Genomic DNA, 22266 nt, shown 5'->3' with positions numbered 1-22266 from the left:
GAGTCCATGGGACTGTGCTTTCATGCATTAGGTAATTCCAATGGTCATCAAGTATTGGCGAAAAATGCCCTTGAGGGCAACATCATTAAAGTCCACCTGACAACAAAGTTCACAAACCTCCTTGACATAGTCATCAAGGAGACGATTCTCTTTGTGCAGACAAATGGAAACTGCTGGTTTCATGGTTAGGTCTAGCTTTCTGTAACAATAGTCAACTGACAGCAAGTTAACGAAACAAATACAAAACAAAGACTTGACTAAGAAACTCACCAACAGAGGTAACAGGGAACAAAGCTAGACAAGGCACAATGGGAACATGAGGATTATATACACAAAAATGAGTGACTAACAAGATACACTTGTGAATAATCAAGATAATAAACCAATGACAAAACAGAACTGATGAAACAAGAACCAATGAGAGCATGACACATGAAACAAGGGAGCCAATCAGAACATGACACATGAACAGGGGAAGCACATGAAAGGAGCACATAAGAGATCTTCTCTGCAAAATATATACTGGGCACTCATGAGATCTGTCTTTGATTATGGAAGTATAGCTTACATGTCAGCAGCAGAATCAAACCTCAAGAGATTAGATGTTTTGCAAGCTCAGGCTCTGAGAATCTGCATCATTTAAAACATCTCCGGTATCATCGATGCAGGTTGAAATGGGAGAAATGCCTTTAAGAATCAGAAGATTGAAATTAATGATGGCATACTGGGTTAATCTCCAGGGACATAATAAGTTGCATCCTGTCAAAAGTGTATTAACAGAATGTTGGGAACATAATGAAACAAATTATACTAGTTTTGGATGGATAGTTAATGCAAAGGCAAGAAATATAGGATTACACCAATTATAGTACAGTAATACAGTTTAAATTTCTTCCATTCCTCCTTGGTTATTCCCTTTGCCAAATGTTAACCTCAATATACAGCAGGAATTGAAAGATAATTCGGTACAACTTCCAACATTATAGTCCAGAATTATTTGAAGGAACATTGTCTAGAATCAGTGTTTTTATTTACAGATGGATCCAAAGATCCTGAAACAGGATTTGCAGGTGCAGCAGTATATATTCCAATGAGAAATTGTTTTATTAAGAAAAGAGTAACCAATCATTTGTCAGTATATGCAACAGAACTATTGGCAATATTACTGGCCCTGCAGTGGATAGAGGAGAAGAAAATAAAAAACACTGTCATTGCATCAGATAGCTACTCATCACTTGAAAGTATACGATCTAGCAGGTCATTAGTTAGGATGGATATTATCAATGAGATAAGATGTATAATATGCAAGTTATGGGTATTTCTACATGTTCATTTGGGTTCCTGCACATGTTGGTGTGGAAAATGAGAAGGTGGATATTCTAGCTAAACAAACTCTAAGAATAAAGCAAGTAGATTTTCAGGTCCCATTAAGTAAAGCAGAAGCTAAATTACTCATAAGAACATATGCACAATCAGTATGGCAGGTATATTGGGATGATAATGAAACAGGTAGACATTTATACAATATACAAAAACAAGTTGGTGCTTGTTGGCGGCTTCAGTTCTCACCAATGGAAGAGAGCGAAGGGGCGTCGTCCATCTTTTTTTACAGTCTATGGTTGGTACGTAGGGAAGGAGACCAGAGGCTGTTTTTTTTTAATGGATGTCAATGGAGAAAAGGCTTCACTTCACTGAATAATCCACTTTTGTGAGGAAATAGCTTATCATTTAATGAATCAACTGCCTGTCCACTAATCTTCAACATGTTTTACGTTAAACTACTTTTGTTGGGAAAGAAATGTAGATTTTACTATGATAAAAAAATGACAGGAGATACTCGGAAGAGGGGGATTTAAAAGTTATTTTTTGTGTTCTGCACAGAATCCTGGCTCGTTTACCTCTCTTACGCTTTTTTCTCTAACTCTGGCGCGGATGTAAACAAGGAGGTAGATGCTCAGCAAAGGAGTAGCTGCCATTCGAATTCATGAGAAAGTTGTTCACAAAGTCCCCTTTGAGGTACAATCTGATGTCCAGAAGAGTTTGTCGATCGTATTGGATGATTGAAGAAGAGACACTTACAAAAAGATGTACTAAAACTATAAAAAAAAAAAAAAAACACAAAAAGCTGAAGTTCGCTTGGAACTCTCAACAGCGCAGCCATCTTCCGGTGCACCATTATAATGCTATATGTATAATATATTGTGTTATATTGTATGTTGTTTAATGAAAAAAAATGAAAAATAAAGTGTTCTTTCTATCGCTGCCAGGTTAGTCTTGTATTGTAATGATTTATGACTGCTGTGTGCTTAATGATATAATGCTTTTTAATGAATGATTGTAAAAAAAAAAAAAAAATTAAATATGTATGAAATTACAATTAAGTTTTTAGTGTAATCTTAAATGTAGTTTTATGCGCCCTGCAGTGACTAGTAATTTGCAGCAAATAAAGATATTCACGCTCTTTTCTTTTTCCGCAGTAAAACACATTCCACAAACAATGCAGTCCTACTGTACATTTACTAGCGAAATAACACCAAATATAGAACATTTACTCACAAGACCAACAATGTGGAATAATCCACAAGAAACTGTTTAACGTAAACTGTAACTGACTGTCATAAAACTCTGAACAGCGGGCACTGACGTCACTGCCATTACACCATAGGCTGAGGTGCCTTACGTGATCCAAGTTAGCCGTTACGCTTTCTCCAATGGTAAGAGATACAGACCCTCTCATCTCACTATAAGACGACAATCTCTGGGGAAACAGGGGCTGCATCCAGAATCTCATACTTCCCTTACTATATAGTAGGTAAAAAACAGTATGTGACAAGAATGCACAGTACTCATAAAAGAGTAGGCAACCCAGATGACCTACTTCTTCCAGCGAGATTTTGAAGTGTGTATACAATGGACCCTTTAGGCCACAGGAGAGGATTTGTGAATGGCAGGAAATCAAAATGATGCTGATGGTGAATGTTGTACGTCCAGATTCTATTCATACTACACACACATAGAACATACTTTTTAACGGTTTTGAAGTAATTACTTATTCAAAATAAGTACACACTCAAGAAAGTATGCGATTTCGTACGCAGCCAAAGAAGCATGACGTGACCAGGAACTAAGACTGTGACTGAGTATCATGCATGGTACTCAGTGTGTTTACTCGCAGGGACCAAGGTCTAAATGAAGTTCCGGGTAAAAATGTCCCCCTCAGAAATTCTGTTTGTGAGGTAGTACTTTTTCAAAGCTCAGGAACTTTTGGGGGTGGGACTTGGGCACTGAACATGTTGATTGGTTGACTCCACACAGTATTTTATTTCAACCACCATTTTTAAAAGTCTGTTGTGGTGCGTGCAGTAAGAGTTGTTTTCTATTCGAATCAGAAATGGAGTTAAAAAAAAATATGACAGATGGACCGACAACAAGGTTCAGGCTTTATTAAGCTTATACGTGGAGGGTAACAGCGGGAACTGGAAAGTTGTACACAGTCCTACGTTAACGGAATAATTTGCTTAATCTACACACAGTACTTTTAGACCACAATGGAAATGCAGACATCAACGGGTCTGGAGGAAAAATGTTCCTGGGACAAATTGTTCCAGGTAATTTCGGTGAAGTGAGTGAATTAAGGGAATCTTTTATCTCATGTGGTGCCCTTCTCTGCCTCCCTCTTTTCTCAGTGGATGTCCAGACCGATTTGTGGTGATCGATCATGCTCATCGATCTCTGGTTCAGGTACAGTCTACAGAAAATGTTCTTGGACCACACTTGGATCATTGTTTCTGTCTAACCCTCCTGGAAAACCATCGGGGTCGCACCTGTGAACACCTGCTCAAGGCTAATACAGAGTGAGATGCATGTAGCTCAATGATTTTATTCATACTTCTGGTTCTATTCAGAATAGAATAGATTGTTGTCACATGACATGCATGACTATTCCATTTTGGAAATAACCAGTATTTTTACATTTTTAAACATTCACACCTCTCTCATTCTTTTTAACACCCCCTCTCCAGGTCAGACATGCATAGGTGGATAGCTGCTTTCCCTTTGATTAAAAAGGCACTTGGAGAGGAGAAGATTTATGAGGATTGGGGTAAGCTTTCAGTTTATTTCACTCTGTGGGAAGGAATACTCAGTCCTTTAGCATTTTCTTTAAATGGAAAATAAATGAAGTCAATGGTCACTTACTCCAAATACTGCTATTGTATATGTCCCAATGTTTCAACTTTTTCAATGGAACACAAAATGATGACTAAAGCAGATGTGCTGTTGAGTTCGATATGAAAGTGGATGGTAACCACTAGCTGTCAAGTATAAAAAAAAAAAAAAAAAAAAAAAAAGTGATGTAAAGCTGCTAAATAACTCCTTTTGAGTTCTACTGGGTGAAAAAAAAAAAAAAAAAAAAAAAAAAAATATATATATATATATATATATATATATATATATATATATATATATATATATATATATATATATATATATATATATATATATATATATATATATATATATATATATATATATATATATATATATAATACATATATATAATACAGGTTTTACAAACACAAGTGAGAAATAACTCCGCTATTCTAATAGATTCCAATATAGACTTATAAGAAGCTTCCCCAATTATACTCTGGACAGTGCATATTGCTATAGAAATAACATATGTGCGTGTGTGTGTGTGTGTGTTAATCAGATTGTCCTCAAGTGCAATGCATCAGTCAGTATGTAGCAAAACAGGCAGACGAGCTTAACTTGGAGCCATCTGATGTCATCAATGTGCTGCGCAAAACCAGTGAAGGTACAGTTAAAATAAAATCACTTAAATTCTTAATGGACTTTTACTAAAACTGACTTTTATGTTCATTCCACTCCTTAAGGTTGGTATGAAGGCATGCGTCTCTATGATGGAAAGAAGGGCTGGTTTCCAGCAGAGAACGTGCTAGAAGTAACTACTGATCACCAGAGACGACGGAATGTGAGAGAGCAGTACCAAATCTCACATACAACCAGTGAAAACACTCCTACAAGATGACTCCTACTGACCTATCCTAAAAGTACCAGTGGCAATTGCTACCCATCTTTTACAAATGTCAGAACGGAAGCATGGATTGTTCATCAAAAATAAACTTTTATTGGACAGAACTGTTGTTGTCATGAGGTGATGGGATGAGCCCCTTTCATTATGCTGTCAGGGTCCACCTTCAGCTCCATAGAAACCGTGCAGGCAAGTTTTTATTGCTACATTTGTAATAATCCAACACAGAGAAACACACAACAATTAGACATTTTCAGTTTGCTCCTTTTTCCATGTTTACCCCAATGTTGACAAATAAAACACTTGGGATAAAATGGATAAAACAAGTCTTGGACTTTACTCTGAGATGTATTGCCTTGGATGCAGCTTAATGCAAAGGTTTTTGATTATAAATGGCAACATACACTGCCAACATGCCACTTTATTAGGTACACCTTGTTAGTACAGAGTTGGACATCTTTTTGCCTTCAGAACTGCTTTAATTCATCATGGAATAAGATCAACAAGGTGCTGGAAACATTCCTCAGAGATTCTGGTCATCACGTAGTTGCTGCAGATTTGTCAGCTTCACACCCATGATCAAATCACATGTTCCACCACAGCCCAAAGTTGCTCTATTGGACTGAGATCTGTGACTGTTGAGGCCATTTGAGAAAACTGAACTCGTCATGTTCAAGAAACCAGTTTGACATGATTTGAGCTTTGTAACATGGCACATTATCCTTCTGGAAGTAGCCATCAGATGATGGGTACACTGTGGTCATAAAGTGATGGACATGGTCAGCAACAATACTCAGGTAGGCTGTGGCATTTAAACAATGCTCATTTGGTACTAAGGGGGCCAAAGTGTGCCAAAAAAAAAATCCCTCATACCATTACACCACCAGCAGCAGGCTGAACCATTGATACAAGGCAGGATGGATCCATGCTTTCATGTTTACACTGACCCTATCATCTGAATGTCACAGCAGAAATTGAGACTCATTTGACCAGGCAACATTTTCGCATATAGTCCAATTTTGGAGAGCCTGTGCGAATTATAGCCTCAGTTTTATGTTCCTAGCAGACAGGAGTGGCACCCAGTTTCTTCTGCTCCTGTAGCCCATCTGCTTCAAGGTTTGATGTGTTGAGCGTTCAGAGATGATCTTCTGTAGGCCTCGGTTGTAAGGAGTGGTTATTTGAGTTAGTTGCCTTTCTATCAGCTCGAACCAGTCTGGCCATTCTCCTTTGACCTCTGGCATCAACAAGACATTTTTGCCCACAGAACTGCCACTCACTGGATATTTTCTCTTTTTTGGATCATTCTCTGTAAACCCTAGAGATAAGTGTGTGTGTGATCCCAGTAAATCAGCAGTTTCTGAAATACCAACCACCATGTCATGTTCAGAAGTCACTTAAATCAACATTTCTACCCTATTCTGATGCTCGGTTTAAACTTCAGTAGATTATCTTGACCATGTATACATGCCAAAATGTATTGAGTTGCTACCATGTGATTGGCTGATTAGATATTTGCGTTAACAAGCAGTTGTACAGGTATACCTTATAAAGTGGCCGTTGAGTGTAGAAATGCCCTACTCACAGGTCACCCAATACAATGTTTACTAATATGTAATTCTTTAAAAAAAAAAAAGAGCAGATTCACCCAAATATACATTATTAAATAATAAACATGATTACCTTCATGGGTGTCATCATCCTCCAACTGGTATTGAGGGCCTTTTTTTTTTTTTCTGTAAGAGTATATTAAATAAATTAATACAAAACATCAAGCATGTGTATGTTATAAAGTATGTGAATGTATAAAGTTCATACTTAGAGTTCATTAGTTGGTACTAATCGTAATACCTTAGGACCAAAATTAGGGTGCAATTAAAAATATGCATTATAATATTCAGAACCAGTGGCCGGTTGCATAAACTGCTAAGACTAGTCTTAAAAGTCATAAACTTTTTTTCTTCAAGACAGATCATAATTTTTTTATAAGTCAGTTACATAAAAAAAAAAGGTAGGTCTAAAAATTGGTCTAATTTATATATGAAATAAAAGACTGTGTCTTAAGAGACAGTCTGACCAACTAGCAATTAGTTAAAGGGATAGTTCACTTTGAAATTAAATTTTGATATGTTTTAGTTTATCTCAAGGGCATCCAAGATGTAGGTGTCTTTTTTTCCGCAGTAGTTTAAATTGATATTTTTTTCTTGACTGTCAGTCATATAATGCAGGTCTATGGTCACGGTCTCAAAGAGCATGCACAGAGTCCAAATTAAAACAATTCCACAGACTGGTGCATAGATATATTACACTAGATGTCTACAGCAGTTCACTGGAACGAATGTCTTTAAGGCGACATCTAGTGTATATATCTATGCACCAGTCTGCGTACACGTTACAACACACCAGGATGCGCGCGCGCCCTCAGATCACTTGGACGTGGCTGTGTATAAGAGGTAAAAACACGCTCGTTTCGTGTCTTAGGCCATCAATGTGTACTTACGAATTGTTTTAATTTGGACTCTGTGCATGCTCTTTGAGACCGTGACCATAGACCTGCATTATATGACTGACAGACAAGAACGGTTTGACCTAAAATTATCAAAATTGAAAATACTGCGGAGAAAAAAAAAAAGACACCTACATCTTGGATGCCCTTGAGGTAAGCTAAAACATACCAAAATTCAATTTCAAAGTGAACTATCCCTTCACTGGCTAATCAGTCTTAACTTAGCAGCTATGTTTATGCAACGGTCCCAGGGTTCCCAAACCTTGTTAGCTGAACCTCTACAAATGTAAATTATTTGAACTACCACTTGAAATGTCAACTATTTTTGTAACCCTTCAATAAATAAAAATGTAAATGATTTTACTCTGATCCTGTTTATAAAAATTGCTTAAATATTGCCTTTTGGTTGTTTTTAATTTTACAAATTGTACAGTAATTTAGCTTCTATAACAAATCCCTGCAATTCCATCCAAGAAATACACAAAAACTGAGACCATAAAGTGCATTGTCTTTTTTTCCATTGTGAAAGCAGAATAAATATCCCACAACACGTTTTAAAGTTTTAAATTAAAAATCAAATAACAGCATATAGCAAAATAACTAGGATATCAAAATTAACAGACTAATCAGCTTTCAGATGAGAGGGGAAAAAAGCAATGTGTCCAAATATACACAATACTTTGGTGTCAAACCATCTGTCACACGGTAGAAGGCGAAGGAGGAGGATACCAACATGTGACATGGCCTGTGACATGTTGTGCTACTACTGTCTACCAAGAAAGTCCCAAGTACCTCAGTAGGTTGTTTATCTGTTAAGATTGGAATCTTGTGAATGACCGATCAGTTCCTCACCTCTGTCCTCAAGATGCCTTGTGTGTGAGAGTGAGGCTGTTTTGAGCGTTTGTTTCATAGGTAGAGGTGTGGGAGGATGGGATGGCAGGTAGATGGCAAGAGTGCGATTTCCATTCTCTGGATGGACACAGCCAAGTGGAACCCTGAACCCATGAGAAATACAGAATTTAATAAGGTTTGTCTGAAGTTTTATTTGCTTAAGGAGCTGGGGTTACACAGGCAAAATACATCACTGTTTAGGAAATGCACTCTCATAAGCCCCATTTAGTTTTTCAATTTTACATTCTCTACAATGCCCAGTCTTTTTTTGGGACATAAGGCAGAAGACTGTATTCATCAGTCAAATTGTGCACTATGAGCTTGTGATTAATTTATTAGAAAGGGGTTTTATACCTGTAATGTAGTTGAGGTTGGTTGAGAGGTCTCAGTTGTGGAGGAAAAGGGGGCATGTTTCTCACCTCATTCTTGTAAATCACCTGATCACCATCATGCTGCATTTAAAACATGTTTAGAATTAAATTATAAAGTTCTGCAAGCCAAAAAAGGAAAACTGCAGTAAATAGGACTGGGCGATATATTTATATTTTTAAATTAAATATTTATAATTACGCCATTACAAAAAGGGTAACCCTTTATTTTAGTGTCCTTGTTACGTGTTGCATTTACTTACTGTATTAATAACAGTAAACTATCCATAATTACATACAACTAACCAAAACCAAACCCTATTCCCTCTAACCCTATAATAAGTAATTGTAATTAATATTACACAGTACTTAAATATATAATTAAACGGTAACAAGGGCACCTTAAAATAGCGTAACCAAAAAAATAAAATAAAAAATAAAATGCTGATTATCTCAATATGTATTACTGCTGAAATTGCCTAAAATTGATAAAGGAACCATATTCTTGATTAAACGGATAATGTAAACAAGTTTTTCCATGTAGAAAAGATCTAAACTTTCTAGAAATTTTGAATGTATTTAAGGCTAAATACAGCCGTTATGCATTGCTTAAAGGTGGGGTAAGTGATATTTCAAAAACGCTGTTGGACATTGTTAATATCTGAAATCAACCCAAACAAACACACCTCTCTCCTCATTGCTCCCCCTCCAATCCTAACCACACTTCTCTAGCAGTCGTCAGCACGACTCTCACCAGTTGGCCTCCGTTACGCACGCAACCCAAGAGTGGATGTCTGTTTATCATAGCGGAAGTGCAACAAAATAATGCTTCATGAAAAATAAAGCACAGATGAATGAATGACAAGGAAGCACAAAAAAATGTAAGTACAGTACACAATTGTAATTACAAACAGTTAAGAGTTGGTTGTTAGTTGCCAACAGCACAGCAGCTCCAGGCAAACAATGACACTCAAACCCAGTGTTACTCGTGTGGAGCGGAATCAAAGCAACCTCCTTGACTGTTTTCAGGCCTTCCCGCTTAGCTCTCTCCAGAGCAGTAAAGCATTTCTAATATTAACGCAGGTCCTAAAGCTCTTGCCCAGTCATAACCTTCATTTTCCAGTGATTTCTTCTGAGCTTTTCACTTTTGTATTGTGTCTCATCTCCATTTCTGCAGTCTTTCTTCAAATCTAACTCTTGCTCGTTCTCTCTCCTCCACCGTCATATGCCCCCTAATGCTGGCTGGCTACACATGTTTGTGGTTCGTGTGCCGGTCCAACTAACTTCCAAACAGCGTTTTTCAAAAATCGCTTACCCCACCTTTAAACTAGAAACTTATCAATATTTCTCTATACACTGAGGCTGACAAACTCCTACTGTTGCAACAGTGCCACAGGAGTCTATGGAGAAGCTGAATATGGCTCTGGAGTGGTCTGTCTCCAGTGGTCTACAGGCAGGATCCAAGAGGGCTGTGTGATTGGGGTTCACTGGGGGAGAAGCACCAGCTGTGTCGACCATCACCACCATTCTACCATCAGGCAGACACACTGCACAGAGAAGGAACATGCTTTTTGATCTTCTGGATAAAGTTACAGTATGTACAGTATAGATCAAGTTTCCATCAAGAGTACAGTGATTTGTATAAGTTACCCAGTAACTCTCTCACAGGGAACACACAGCGCTGCACACGAGTCTGTTCTTCTGCTGTTTCCAGATGAACTAAACTCACCAGCACACTCACTAACAGACCTTGCAGTCCCAAGCCCTGAGAAACAGAGGAAAGCAGTATATTCATCTTTCAGTGTTTAAATTATTAAAGTAGTTGATACCAATCATCTTGCATGACTTCAATGAATAATGGCTGGTCTCAGGCCTTTCATGTACCTCATAGGCCATGCCAGGGGCGTAAAGTGGCACCTCCAGGCTGAGGTAGAGCTCTTGGGGATCTAGTGAGAATCCCCCGATCTCCACCAGCTCCCAGTTAAGCTTCATTCCTCCTACATACAAACTCCACTCAGAGGAGTCTAGATTACCATAGTAAGCCAATGTACGCACACCTCGCACCGTACATTCCCCTTCCAGCTTTGGCAAGACTAGGAGACACGGACACAGATAAAAATAAATGTATTCAGTAATTGCTCTATTCATGAAGGACACATTCAATGCTGCCTTAGCGGCTGACTTTGGACTTGTTGCTGCATTTATGCACCATTTTAAGGGACTTTCACACTGGCAATTTAGTTTGAAACAGAGTATACATGAAACAGTCCACATGAAAAATTGATAATGTGAAAACTGCCATACGGACAGTGGTACCGATCCAGAGACTACACGTAGGAGGTGGACTGAGTTCGGATTCAGTAGTTCTGTGGCGTAAAATCCCATGAATGTAAAATCAACTTGTACTCTGGTACGCACTTGTTCAAGTAGTAACTAAAGTAAAACATTTTTATATGCTACAAGTGAATTTAGGCATCACAACATTGTAATGTACAGTATGACACATGGAAATTAATTTTGAGATTAGCTTATGATTACATTTGACTTTAAGAGAGAGGCTATTTGTAAGTGAAAATAGTGACAGATGCCCTTTACACAAAGTGAAAATAGCGTCCGACTAGTATGTGTATAGTCCAAAGAAAATACTGCAATTTGCAAATAGTGTAAGATGCCATTTATACTTCCTGCAAATAGCGGTTGATGCTATGTGAACATCAGTGTATTGTAGTACATGAAACAGTATGCAAGAATAACATTGTGTAAATGATTATTTTTATTATAATCATAAATGGATGCTACCTTATTGGGCCTTACTTGTCCTTTTCTCAAAAATCCCACCCCAAAACCTACCTTGGATTCGAACTCAGGTCAGTCGTCAAAAGCTAAATCCATTATTCTTATTCCCTGCAACTTTTCCAGTTACCAGGTAACTTTCTTTTGTAATTTTGTCTGATTGTTGTCTACAATGGTTGGCAGAGCAAGCGTAAATAGCCTTGGCCAAAAAGATGAGCTATTTGCAAGTAGTGAAAATTAGTGTAAATTAGTGTTAAACAAACTTTTTGTGGGTGGACATTACGTACCTACATCCTGCAGGTCTGCCTCAGCAGTAGCAGGATAGTTGTAGATCTCTCCATCAGGAGACAGAATGAAAGAGAAGACCCCAGAGAAAGTGTATCTTCTTAAACGGTCTCCCAAATACTAAACCACCAGAGAGGGAAGCAAGCATACTTTATAAAAATATCAATAAAAAGACTTTGACAAACAAATATATGTGGTGCATCACCTTCTGTGAGACGAGTGGATGATAGAAGGGCATCTGAAACAGATACATGTATGTGTTGTTCGGGAAAGGGTTTTGAGAGAGACGAACACTATTTCTTTCCATTTCCTCCCAGAGCACCAGCTGACCTGCTACGGTCACATTCCCCAGAGAAACATCATGAGGAAAACAGCACAAGGAAATGGAAAACTCTCCCTGTGAGGGTACAGTCTCTACATATAGAGAGAGAGAGAGAGAGAGAGAGAGAGAGAGAGAGAGAGAGAGAGAGAGAGAGAGAGAGAGAGAGAGAGAGAGAGAGAGAGAGAGAGAGAGAGAGAGAGAGAGAGAGAGAGAGAGAGAGAGAGAGAGAGAGAGAGAGAGAGAGAGAGAGAGAGAGAGAGAGAGAGAGAGAGAGAGAGAGAGAGAGAGAGAGAGAGAGACACAAACACACACAAGGTATGGTTCCTTGCCAGAACGCAAAGCGGACCAGACTTCATGTAGATAGTCTGGATATGTGAGAAAAGTAACGTAGCAACTAGAGAAGAATGCGTAGGTGGTTTGGCTTGTGTTTCTCACTGTTAATAAGCATGACTGGTCGGGGCTGGTGATAAATATAAAGTTTTCTGAATGTCCGTTGCTGAGTCAGACTCCACGCTGTATCCTCCCATTCATGCAACAGGAAGACGTCAACAAAATATGACTGAGAGTAATGTCCATCAATCACATGACTCTGGCCGAGAGGAGGAGATAGACAGTGGATAATAGAAACATCACATTTAAAAAATGTTATATTTGGGTAAAGGAAAAAGTGATACATTTCAACCACACTGAGGTCATATGATCTCTGGGATACCTTGATGAATCCTCCCTCAGCACCAAAAGGAATACGGATCTCCAAAGTTCCATTGTTGTCATGAATCATGTAACCACGCTGTTGGGCAACACACTCAGACAGGTAACGTCCACCAACACCCAACTTTAGGCCCTTTTCTATGAAGGGAGGATGGACCAGAGGGGGGAGGTTGCGTGGGAGAGACCACAACACATCTGAACCATCCATTCGGGCCTGATCTACAAGAGGATTTGAAGAGGTGGGTGAACGTTTGCATAAAAGAATCAAGTTCAGAAACACAGTGCATCCTAAAGCAACAGTTTATGTTCTATAAATATCAACAAGGAGGATTAAAATGGGAGATGGGAAACAGCAAGAACAACATACTCATAGTGCAGGCCACTGACATGTCCACAGTCAACAGGGTCCATTTAAGCTTGTACAAGATGGTGGCACTGACCACTTCCACGTCAGTTTCACCCAACTGAAACCATTCAGACAAACAATGCGATTTGTAAAACAGCTTACAGTGAAATTAAAAATTTAGGCTTTTATACCAAGGAACTTTGACTTAACAGAATTTTTATTTTTGGGTGGACTACATTTATCACCCTAGTGTCATTGTTTTAATAACAGATCCATAACCTTCCTTCTATGGAAAACAAAATATAATTTTGAAACAACATTGGAACAAACTGAATTCCAAAATATCAATGCATCTTCTTCAAAATATTTTCTTTTATGTTACACAGAATAAAGTAAGTAATAAAGTTTTGGAACAATATGAGGGCAAAGTAAATAACAATTGTAATTTTTGGGTGGAGTATTCTTCAATTTCATTTACAACTGGAATTAAAGCAATGTCAAGAATTCAAGATAAGCTCTATCAGCTTAAGGCTGGAATATACTACACAAGATGTCTTCTAAAATCGGCTCAAAATCAAACCTGTTTGACATCCTCTAACTAGATGTAAAAGTCTGTGTCCATCATACACTAGATCATTTTCTGTGAACTCTAACTGCCAAAAACCATTGTAATGTAATGAATTCCAGCCTTCACATGATCATTGTGAAAAAAAGTAGAAAAATGTTTGAAACCTAGTCCTCTGATTTATCCTTTACCTGTAGCATGTATGCCAGCTTGGATCTGTAGGCACAACGCAGGAGGATGCGACTGTCGGTGGTGTTAATGTGGTAGCCCAGCAGGTGTGCCATTCTCACTGGCACAGTCTCCTCCCTCATGCCACCCTCCTGATGAAGGGCAGGTATGCGGAACACCACCCTCCATTCCCTCAGACCCTCACCCAGCTCCTAAGACGAACAAAAAACATATGTATTGATAGCTGGGGAGGGTGGCTTGTGGCTCACAAGTCAAGTCACCTTCATTTATATAGCGCTTTTAACAATATGGATTGTTTCAAAACAACTTTACAGAGATAATAGGAAATTACCATAACAGATTGTTTAGGCTTTACAACAGCTCTAGGATAAAGTTATTGTCCAGCTAAAGTTAGTTTTGACTGATTGATTCAATTCCGTTGCGAAGATCATTAGTTATTAACTTAGGGGCCGCTAACAACACCGTTCTAACAGCAAAATCCTTAGCGCGCTATGGCCGCCCATCCGCACAAAACAGTGCCTGGTGTCTCGAGAATGCACTCCCTGAAATAGGTTCGAAGGTGCAAACGATTGTCCGTTATCTCTGCGCAAACCTCAAAAACGCAAACCCGCGAAAACAGACGTTGCGCACATACGCATTACGTGTTCAGTCCAAAGGTAAGCGCGTTTTAATATACATGTGCACAGGCGTGTAGTCCTTTACAAATCAACCCTCAATAAACTACTTGTCTGGCCTTAATTTATAATACAGAAATGTTTTTGTCGCGCCTGCGTAGCCACGTGAACTGGAATAATCCTAACAACATTTTATCTGTACTGAAGTAAAGGGAAGGGAAGGAGGCCTTCACAGGGGAGGGACTGGTTGACACTTCAGGACTGTGTTGTCATCGTGTCCAGGCGCAGGTCCTTCATCAGATCCTGATGCGGCCTGGATCCGGCGGACTGCGGTAAACCTCGGATAAACAGAGAGACTAATATTAGCGTAGACGCCAACCTTCTGATGTAACAAGTAAATCAGGATTTATAGGGAGTGTTCCTGGTTCCGGCTGACCTAATCTATGCAGCCTAACATTGAATTATAGAAGTTTATAATGTGTTATGTGTATGCTAGGCCAAAGAGATGTGTTTTTAGTTTAGATTTGAACTGACAGAGTGTGTCTGCTTCCCGGACAATGTTAGGAAGACTGTTCCAGAGTTTTGGTGCTAAACAGGAAAAGGATCTACCGCCAGCAGTCGATTTTGATATTCTAGGTATTCTCAACTGGCCGGAATTTTGAGATCGCAATAGACGTGAAGGACTATAATGCGTTAAGAGCTCGCTCAAGTACTGGGGAGCTAAACCATTTAGTGCTTTGTAAGTAATCAGCAATATTTTTAAATTTATACAATGTTTAATAGGGAGCCAATGCAGTGTTGACAGAACCGGGCTAATTTGGTCATACTTCCTGGTTCTGGTAAGAACTCTAGCTGCTGCAGTTTGTTTATTAAGCATGCAGGGCAACCACCCATAAGAGCATTACAATAATCTAGCCTTGATGTTATGAACGCATGAACTGCATTTTTCATTGAGAGCATATGACGTAATTTAGGTATATTTTTAAGATGAAAAAATGCGGTTTTACAGATACTAGACACGTGACTTTCAAATGAAAGATTGGTATCAAAGAGCACACCCAGGCTCCTAACCGACGATGAGGACATGACATAGCAGCCATCAAGTGTTAGACAGTATTCTAGGTTATTACATAAGGAAGTTTTTTGACCAATAATTAGAATCTCTGTTTTCTCAGAATTAAGTAGTAGGAAATTGCTAGTCGTACAGTTTTTTATATCAGCTATGCATTCCGTTAATTTTGTGAATTGGTAAGTTTCGTCAGGGTGTGAAGAAATATAGAGCTGCGCATCATCAGCATAACAATGAAAACTAATGCCATGCTTTCTAATGATATCTCCCAAGAGCAGCATGTACAGAGTGAACAGCAACGGTCCTAGTACTGAGCCTTGTGGTACACCCTACTGAACGTTTGATCGATAAGACATCTCTTCATTTACTGTTACAAACTGATAACGGTCAGATAAGTATGATTTAAACCATGCTAATGCAATTCCACTAATGCCAACATGATTTTCGAGTCTATTTAAAAGAATGTTGTGATCGATAGTCAAATGCAGCACTAAGATCGAGTAACACTAATAGAGAGATACTACCACCATCAGATGATAAAAGAAAATCATTGGTATTTGTTAATGAGAGCTGTCTCAGTACTCTGGTATGGTCTAAATCCTGTTTGAAAATCCTTGCAGATATCATTTCTTTCTAAAAAAGGAACATAGTTGTGAAGATACTGCCTTTTGTAGTATCTTTGACAGAAAAGGTAGATTCGAGATCGGCCTGTAATTGACTAATTCTGTAAAATCAAGTTGCGTTCTTTTAAACAAGCAGTTTAAATTATAGCCAGCTTAAATTTTTTTGGTACGCATCCTAATGACAAAGATGAATTAATGATATTAAGAAGAGTATCTATGACCTCTGGAAGCATTTCTTTCAGTAGCTTAGTCGTTATAGGGTCTAAAATACATGTAAATACACGATTTAGATGATTTCTAAAGTGCTGGAAAAGAGAGTTAAAAGTTTGTCGCAATAGAGTTCTTCTAAGCTATCTGGGATGCTGAGATGAAACTGATCCGGAAGATTATTAATAAAGCAATCTTTAGTGGCAGAAGTGATAGGTCTAACATATTTGTAACATGGAGTCAGCTTTGCAGCCTTGGCTAAATTAAGTTTACACGAGACTAGATAATGATCTGAGATGTCATCGCTCTTCTGCAAAATTTCAACGGCATCAACATTGATTCCATGTGATAATATTAGATCTAGAGTATGATTACGACAATGAGTAGGTCCTGACACGTGTTGTCTAACTCCAATTGAGTTAAGAATGTCTTTAAATGCCAATCCCAATGCACTTTTTTGTTATCTACATGCATATTATGTAGCGTATGGACAAAATCACGATGACTTCTAAAATTCAGAAAGCTTTTAACCCAGTGACTCATATCATGTAAATCACAGCTTAGCGCCAATGAGTCTGAATCGAATTGCTCCCTTTGACACGTTTGTGGCCTGGTGGAAATTTAACAGAAACACCTCCAAACTCCGTCGTGAGCTTCAAACAGATCGTAATCAGTTCAACTTCCCCTTTCTCGACAAGCAAGGAGTCCAGGTGGCCAGAAAAGCCCTCTCTGAGATGCCCAATACACACACAAACATTCTTTGCATCTAACCCAGAATATAAGTAATTCTGAAATGTATACAGGGATTAACGTGAAAAAAAATCTTCTGACTGAAATTTTTTTTTTAGGCCAAGTCATATTCCTTTAACTTTTTAAATAGTCGAGACCAATAGCGTTTTAAGGGGAGACGTTTTAAACCGCTTTAATATTGCCAGTAGGCGTATTTTAAAAACTATATTTTAATCTATGAAAACCAGGCATGGAACATACTAATATAATTAATAATTTGCATATATATATATATATATATGCAAATTATAACACGTTTACACAAAATTTGTTAACACACAAGTAAGTTACTTTTCCCCTTTACTTAACATAAATTGTAAGAATATGACTAATAGTAAAGACTAGTACTAATAAATACAGTGCTATGCATAAGTTTAGACACCCATGCTAAAGTTGACTAAAAAGAGGAATAAAAAAATCATCTTTTGGAAACTGAACTTAAAGGTATAGCGGAGGATCTTTCCGAATTTTAGATAAGTCCCGCCCTCTCCACTTTTTGAAAAGTTTGATTGATTCACCAGAATGATTGACAATTAGGAGGACCAATAGTATAGGGTATCCACCCGGAAGTAAAAAGATCCTCCGCTATACCTTTATTGCCTTAATTTAAAAAATTAGGAAAAATCCAACCTTTAAGGACACCAATTTTCTTTGTGAATGAATAATGTATCGTAAATAAATAAATGTTCTTCCTTAAAATACAGGGTGCATAAGTTTGGACACCCCTATGTTAAATTCCCATAGAGGCAGGCAGATTTTTATTTTTAAGTATTTTTTTTATTTATTTTTTTAGGATACTATGAATCCTGATAAAGTTCCCTTGGCCTTTGGAATTAAAATAGCCCCACATCATCACATAGCCTTCACCATACCTAGAGATACTTTCCATAAGATCATCTCTCAATGCAAATCAAACCAGCTATTAGGCTAACTGAAATACAACCATGCCAATCTCTAGGTATGGTGAAGGCTATGTGATGATGTGGGGCTATTTTAATTCCAAAGGCCAAGGGAACTTTATCAGGATGCATAGTATCCTGGATCCATGAAGTAACTGGCCTTTAAAAATAAAAATCTGCCTGCCTCTATGGGAATTTAACATAGGGGTGTCCAAACTTATGCACCCTGTATTTTAAGGAAGAACATTTATTTATTTACGATACATTATTTATTCACAAAGAAAATTGGTGTCCTTTAAGGTTGGATTTTTCCTAATTTTTCAAATTAAGGCATTAAGTTCAGTTTCCAAAAGATGATTTTTTATTCCTCTTTTTAGTCAACTTTAGTATGGGTGTCTAAACTTATGCATAGCACTGTAGCATTAAATAGCAGTCCCAAACTAGTTTTTGTTAATACAATGTTGGTATGAGCCACTACAGTCATTTAAAAATATAAAAAATAACACAAAGAAAAATAGTGGCATTTTGGGGTTATATGGAAACGACAGTTACCATGGTGAATACACAATATTAACAATAACTGTTAATGAAACATGGAAACTGGTGAATAGAATGAGAATCATACCTGCATTACTTTTATTTCGTGTAATTTACAACGTAACGGCGTTGCATGCTCGTAGTTTCTTTTGCACTTGATCAGTGAAGCAATACAGCGCGCGCCGCTGAATTTGCGCATGCAATTGAGTGGGCGCTACGAGAACAGGATAACGACTGACAGGACAAGAAAGTCCGTTTTTCTGAGGTGAAAAACTTTATTTCAGCGTACACTTATGTCACTGCCTGCCTGGTAGCTCCTATTGTGCTGGGTTTTCTGAAGTAGTCATGATTCGCCTCTCTTAACATAACATGCTCTAAACACGCACGCAGTGTGGAAAAGGAGGAGCGGAGGCGCGGGGAGCAAGGATCACAGCGCAAATTTGAACTATATCGATGTGATATGGTCTAATTCCATATCGCATTTAAAAAATATATCGATATATTTTTTATATCGATATCGCCCAGCTCTACCTGCATTATAAGTGTGTCACTGAAATATAGTTCTACCTCAGCGCTCAGCTGTAGCCTGACATGCACTTTCCGTGAGCGGTAATTGAAAACCCGGAGTGGACTATGAGCGAAGTGATTACAGAGTGCTTAGAGTGGAGAGAGGAACGTGCTTTTGCTCCACTCCAGGCTTTGATCACATCCCCCTCAGCAGGGTGAATACACCTCGTCTTTCCTTAATTTAAGACCTATTCAAACTAAAATTAAGATATTTATTACACTATTTGAGAAATGAAAGCCTATTTACGGCCTTAAAATTATGAAAAGTGAATTTAAGACTTTAAGGACAGACTGGAACCCGCAATGACGGAAATCCGTCATAGACTTGCTGCAATTAACGGAAATCCGTCGTAGCGACGGAGAACTTTAATCCCTGTGTATATGATATATTCCTGTATGCATGCATGTTTCCCCCCTTATATTAGCCTAGTTATGACTTTATAGTTGTGTTAGGTGAACTCTAAGTGCTTATTTTAAAGGAGAACTCGGCAACTCTATAGCGAACTCTAGTCACTTCTTCGCTGATTTTCCCTTTTGTTGTCGCATGTTTTCCCCACGAGCTCCCCCTACAGCTGTGGGGGGGCGTATATTTCACAACACGGTCGTAAAAAACTCACTTGCGGCGGCCTCCTCCCCCTCTCTACCGCTGCTCATGTGCGTTTGTTTTGATCGGAGCAAGCCAACTGAATCGTGTGGAGCTTTGTCTACCGAGGTGGGTAATCTGGTAATACATCATACATGCGTGTGTGTTTATGTTGAATTGCCGTAAAGCGTTTCGTGTTTCGCGCTCGTTCTCGTTCTCGCTTCTCACGAGACTTCCAATTTCTATTTTGCCGGGACGGTAGTGGCCAAGTTGCAAGGTTGGTTTTCCGCCTGGGAACGCTGGGGGGAGCGGGGAAAGTCACCAATATCACCAGAACAGGTTGTTTAACCATCCAAATGATTTCTAGACAGTTTTATTAAGTTAAAAAAGTTACCAAGTTCTCCTTTAAAGAATAAGAATGTATCTTTATGTTTGTATCGGTAACACTTTACAATACGGGTGCACTAATCTGCATTAATTCATGCTTAACTAATGCACAGATAATGATGTGTTAATGTAGAACTAAACCATTAGTTAATGATTACTGCATCAGCAACTAATAAAGATTCTAAATGATTAATAGATTAAGTAATATATGAATTGTTATTAATTAAATGTGTCATAATGTAATAATTCCTTAACTTATTTATTAACTAAAAGTGTAAATTGATGAATTACCACAGTTGGTCAAAGCAGTGCACTTCAACTTCCAGTGATCTGCTTTAATTAATCATTAACTAATGATTTGCAAGTGTATCATGTTATGACTTTACTTGTTGAGGCACATGACTATTAACTAATTAAGTAATGTCTAATTGTTAACTAATTGTTAAGTAATTGTTAAGTAATGACTATTAAGTAATTGTGAAGTAAAGTAATGATTACTGATGCAGTAATCAATTAATGGTTTAGTTCTTCATGAGTCATACATTAACACATGATTATCTGTGCATTAGTTAAGCATGAATTAATGCTTATTAGTGCACCCATATTGTAAAGTGTTACCTTTGTATCTTCCGGACATATCGATCTTGGTACCGAATTAAACCTCTCGGTTTGCCTAAGGCAAATATATATATATTCTTTCCATTTCTACTCCAAAAGATGGTAAACCTTATTTATATATATATTAGGTTATTAGGTTTACCATCTTTTGGAGTAGAAATGACAAATTGTAACACCATCATAACCTATGCAAATTAGGCTGTCAAGAGTAGACAAAGAAACTCTCTCCTGCTCAAAGTTTATTAAGTCTATTGGTCAGTTCACCCAGTAAAGGGGCGGACTAAGATTCTCTTATAGGAGGATAACGGTGCTCTGCTCATCTCGCTCTTCAAGCCTTTGTTTTCTTCAAGTTTGTTTTGTCTATCTAAGTTTGTCCTCTCTCCGCGTTTTGTTTTATAGACTAGGTCAATTTTCAGATAATGTGACACCCTTGGGCATTTTTTTAGTAAAAGTTGGCAAACAGACTTTTCTAAGGGTATTTTGTCTGCTGAATCCATTTTTGCTGTTTGCCAAGCTGTATCTCTTATGTGAAACTCAGTAGAGCGCAAACTTCAAGATGACCTCTAAAATGTCAGGAAATTCTATATTTATAAACTTTACATCATGCACGACATCAATTAACGAGAAAGTTTATTTAGGTGGGAATTAAGATACTTGTATGTGACAATGATAATTGCATTATTTCTCATTGTAGTCATGAAAATATCTGTTTTTCTCCTTATTTCAAATGGACAAACAGAATATCTAAAATGCGAGAGTCATTTGTTTGGAGTCACGTGCATACTATTGTCTTTGGATCAAAGTGTGTGAATTGAGTACAGAGTTATTCAAGAGGTTTTTTATTCTACTTTCTACTTTTTATTACTTTCTGCAGTTATTTCCACACATCGTATTTTTCATCAGAATTAATTTTTATATCCAAAAAGCGACATGAACCAACACAAAATATTTCCAGTTGTGGAATTGTACCCATGAAGTTGGTCAGATTATAAGATCACCAATTATGGAAGCTGTGTGTAGTTTGAAGCCTGACTGGTCAATGTCATTGGATACTTCCATTATATGCCAAGAATCCAAGAAAGATAAGCTATACAATGCGACAGAACAGGGCCTTTTGACACTAAAATCAGCTGCACAAAGTAGAGGCAAGCTTCACGATCCTCAACACAGAGAAGCAATTGACAGAGTGCTTCTTGTCCAGAACACAGAACAGCACGTGGTCTGGCACCGCTTGTGCTATGCGTTCGCGGTATCCCCATCCAGAGCGTTGGTCTCTGCATGCGTGGATAATCAACGAATAACCGTTGCTTTGCCAGAAGGGGTCGTGAACACGATCACGCAGTCTAG

General features: G+C 38.1%; 1 protein-coding gene across 3 annotated transcripts in view; it reads right to left on the bottom strand.

The window, feature by feature from the left end:
- Window positions 1-5128: 5128 nt before the first annotated feature.
- The window catches only part of LOC308691608 (uncharacterized protein), a 42273-nt gene continuing 25135 nt past the window's right edge, over window positions 5129-22266 (bottom strand). For 2 of the 3 annotated variants that reach the window (XM_081367004.1, XM_081367006.1), the window contains 13 exons: window positions 14029-14217; window positions 13294-13390; window positions 12928-13145; window positions 12651-12804; window positions 12099-12307; window positions 11896-12013; window positions 10700-10908; window positions 10466-10580; window positions 10193-10362; window positions 8802-8899; window positions 8409-8551; window positions 6734-6786; window positions 5129-5256 (listed from right to left, as the gene is read on the bottom strand). In XM_081367004.1, coding sequence (XP_081223130.1) covers window positions 5251-5256; window positions 6734-6786; window positions 8409-8551; window positions 8802-8899; window positions 10193-10362; window positions 10466-10580; window positions 10700-10908; window positions 11896-12013; window positions 12099-12307; window positions 12651-12804; window positions 12928-13145; window positions 13294-13390; window positions 14029-14217 — 1779 coding nt within the window. In that variant the 3' untranslated portion in view covers window positions 5129-5250. The remainder of the gene's footprint in view (window positions 5257-6733; window positions 6787-8408; window positions 8552-8801; window positions 8900-10192; window positions 10363-10465; window positions 10581-10699; window positions 10909-11895; window positions 12014-12098; window positions 12308-12650; window positions 12805-12927; window positions 13146-13293; window positions 13391-14028; window positions 14218-22266) is intronic. The other variant, XM_081367005.1, reaches the window with a different exon arrangement.

The sequence above is a fragment of the Scardinius erythrophthalmus genome, assembly GCF_964197995.2.
Source record: "Scardinius erythrophthalmus genome assembly, chromosome: 5".
NCBI classification, from domain to species: Eukaryota; Metazoa; Chordata; class Actinopteri; order Cypriniformes; family Leuciscidae; genus Scardinius; species Scardinius erythrophthalmus.
Note: the sequence above shows the minus strand (reverse complement) of the source record. Positions and strands in the feature narration are given on the sequence as shown.